General features: G+C 62.1%; 1 protein-coding gene across 1 annotated transcript; it reads left to right on the top strand.

Moving 5' to 3' along the window:
* The first annotated feature begins 515 nt into the window (after positions 1 to 515).
* Positions 516 to 2,791, top strand: LOC123111877 (U-box domain-containing protein 39). Its single transcript, XM_044532755.1, has one exon. It carries the CDS (start codon positions 671 to 673, stop codon positions 2,357 to 2,359), a length of 1,689 nt encoding a protein of 562 aa, XP_044388690.1. The 5' UTR covers positions 516 to 670; the 3' UTR covers positions 2,360 to 2,791.
* Positions 2,792 to 3,489: the final 698 nt, after the last annotated feature.

The raw sequence follows: 3,489 nt of genomic DNA, 5'->3' as shown, positions 1-3,489 counted from the left end.
GGACGTGCGGACCTGTCCATTAACATTTGATGTGCGTCGTTGGCGGACACAAAGTGTTCGGACCATGTGGCCCGTACTTTTAACTGTGTTTTGATGCAGGCAGGCGTTGTACCTTGAGAAAGTTTGCAAATATTTTGTTGTTGTTGGTTAAGTTTGCTTCTTGAAAGAAATTAACCACAGTCTGGATCTTGGGTGTTTTGACTTCCTTCGAGCAGTTGGAAATATGACGCCCTCGACGAGTGGGCTCCTTAGATTTCTGAGCTCACTCGCAACGCATACGAAGACGCCAGCCGTCCGGCCGCAACCGTATGCCCCAGGCGAGCCACCACCTTCCCCGTGGATCACACGAGCAGCTCCAATCAAGCATGGCCAAAACCAGCGCGCGCACGCACCCATATCGTTCGAGCGAACGCGCGCGCGATCCCTTCCAGGCTAAGGATTCCCGTCCCGTCTCCCTCTCTCTCTCTCTCTCCCCCGGCGCATAAAACCACGACCATCCACACCTCACTCACTCCCGGCCAAGCCACAAATCACCCAAACCCCAAAAGCAAAAGTTCTCTCTAAACAAACCCAGGAAATGCCCGCCCCGGCCACAAAAGCAGCTCCCCCCTGCCGCCCCGCCCCCGCCCCCGCCGCCGCCGCTAAATAGTGCCGCCGCTCCGCCCGTTTCATGGGTGCCGCGCGTCCACGGCGCTGGAGGTTCCCCTTCCAACGCAGCGCGCCCTCCTCCCCCTCCTCCAAGTCCCTGCCGCCGGCCCCCTACTCGCCCGCGCGCTCCGCGGCGGCCGCGTACCCGGAGCCGGACCGGAAGTGGGAGGAGGAGGCCGCGCCGCCGGAGTTCGTCTGCCCGCTCTCGGGCGCGCTCATGGCCGACCCGGTCATCCTGCCCTCCGGTCAGACGTACGAGCGCGCCTGCCTCCAGGCCTGCGCGGAGCTCTCCTTCTTGCCCCCCGGCGCGGGCTCGGGTTCTGATGCGTTGATACCAAACTCAGCCCTCAAGGCGGCCATCGGCACTTGGTGCGCCCGCTCCGGCCGCGCGGCGCCTCGGCCGCCGTCCAAAGAAGCTGTCCGGGAGGCCGTGCTCCGCGCGATGCCTCCGGCCGCGGCTGCCGCGGCCGAGGCCAAGTCCGTTAGGACTAGAAGGGCGGCGATGGCGAGCTCGTCCAATTCATCCTACTCCTCCCCGGCGTCCGCCGCGTCGACGTCCACGTATACGTCGTCCTCGGAGATCACACCCGCGGAGGAGGATGTGGCTGCGAAGACAGTCAAGGAGGCCGTGAAGGAAGTGACCCAGCTGGAGTTGCCGGTCGACCCGTTGGAGGATGAGGTGGTCGCGATCGTAATGGACGCAGACGAAGATGGAGAGGTGGCGGCCGCGTTGGCCGTCCTCCGGGACGCCACCCGTGAGAGCGCCGAGCGTCGGCTCGCGCTCTGCACGCCGCGGCTGCTCGCGGCGCTCCGGCGTGTGCTGCTAATCCCGCGGCACGCCTCCGCGCGGGTCGACGCAACGGCGGCGCTGGTCAACCTCTCCCTTGAGCCGGCGAACAAGGTACGCATCGTCCGCGCTGGCGCCGTGCCGGCGCTCGTCGAGGTGCTCCGCTCGGGCGGCTCGGTGCCGGAGGCGCGCGAGCACGCGGCGGGCGCGCTCTTCGGGCTGGCACTCAACGAGGAGAACCGCGCCGCCATCGGCGTGCTGGGCGCGGTGCCTCCCCTGCTGGACCTCCTCACCTCCCCCGCCCACCACCCGCGCGCGCGCCGCGACGCCGGGATGGCGATCTACCACCTCTCGCTCGCCGCCGTCAACCAGTCCAAGGTCGCGCGCTTCCCGGGGGCCTCCAAGGCGCTCCTCAGCGTCGCGTCCAGCGCCGCCGAGCCGACGCCCATCCGCAGGCTGGCTCTCATGGTGATCTGCAACGTGGGCGCCTGCTCGGAGGGCCGCGCGTCGCTGATGGACGCTGGCGCCGTCGCGGCAGTGTCCGGCATCCTCCTCTTGCCCCACGACGACGCCACCCGCCTCACTCTCGCGGAGCTGGAGGAGTGGTGCGTGGCGGCGATCTACGCGCTGAGCCGCGGCAGCCTCCGGTTCCGCGGCCTGGCGCGCGCGGCGGGCGCGGACAGGGCCCTCCGCCGCGTGGCCGAGGAGGGAACCCCCGGCGGAGTCCGGCGCGAGATGGCGAGGAAGACGCTCCGCGCCATGCGGGGCGACCTGGACGAGGAGGCGGACCTGACCGGCAGCAGCCTGGAGTGCGGCGACGGCGACGACTGCGGCGGGAGCATCGTGTCGGACGGGCTCATGTCGTTCCGGCGGCGGCAGCGCGAGGTCGGGGCCTCGTCGTGCGGCAACACCGCCGAGTTCTGAGCCGATTCCGTGCCACCATTGTATGTAAAAAAAAACCGCTTGCTCAATTAGCGTTAGACGTTGGTGCCACTGCCACGAGAGGATCAATCCCCTCCTTCGTTTTGGAACTGTGATTGTCGATGAAAGTGCAATGAAGTTGTTCAAATGTCGTCGTCCTCGTGTGCTCCGAGCTCGTGCTGGGGTGTGTCATGGAGTTTGCTGGCCCGTTCGTCGGCTCGTGTGGCGGACAAACGAGGAGCTGGTTGGACTTGGTTGGTCAGAAGTTGCTTGCAAGCCAGAGCAATCCTTTGTTCTCTCCGTACTCGCAGTCGCAGACACACTCCCAGAAGAGCATGAGTGACAGGTATATTATTGTTTTTTTATAGGCAGGACCGACCTCATGTCCTCATGCGTGTTGTTTCCACCTGTAAATAAAACCATCTTTCTTTCTGCTCTCGATCCATTGTTTGCTTCGTTGGCCGATGTATGCTGGTGTAGGCCACACCATGCATTGCGTTGCGTTGGATCTTTGACAATGCATGTGTCGCATTGGCGATGCACTCGGCCATTGTAAATTCTTTTTCGCCTACAGTAGGATCAATCAATTGGTGTTGTTGACACGGCTTGCCATTGGGCAGTGGTTTCGATCCGTGCTGTTCATGGACGGATCTGAGCATGGACTCCTCCCATTTTGCTGTAGGTCGACCGATCTGAACATGAATCCCTCCCATTTTAAAATGGCGAGAGCCGTGACTGACTGACGGAGGCCATGCCTGTCGCCTGCCTGCCAAAGATAATGCGTGCGGTACTGCTGTCTCTCTACCTTTCCTTTTCCTGTAGGACCTCCCGTGGGAACTTGACCTTTTGCATTGCGTGATTCCTCCCAGATGTTGTTGCCCCTGCCTCTTCTTTTTGAGATGGATGGAGGTTGGAGGGTATGGAGACAAGGCTTTCTTAATTCAACCGCGTATTCCTCCGGATTATTCTCGACCTTAATCTACATCCATTTGGTTATCTGTAATCTGTATCATCATCATCATCATCGAATTTTGTACATTGCTCATGGAAACATGGACATGTTTTGCACCAAGACAGAGAGGTTGATTGAACCCCAATTCATGATCGAGGCAGGTAGGTAGAGTCCAATCAAG

Source organism: Triticum aestivum, chromosome 5B, assembly GCF_018294505.1.
Source record: "Triticum aestivum cultivar Chinese Spring chromosome 5B, IWGSC CS RefSeq v2.1, whole genome shotgun sequence".
NCBI lineage: Eukaryota > Viridiplantae > Streptophyta > Magnoliopsida > Poales > Poaceae > Triticum > Triticum aestivum.
The sequence above is the reverse complement of the archived record's forward strand: the minus strand, read 5'-3'. Positions and strand labels throughout refer to the sequence as shown.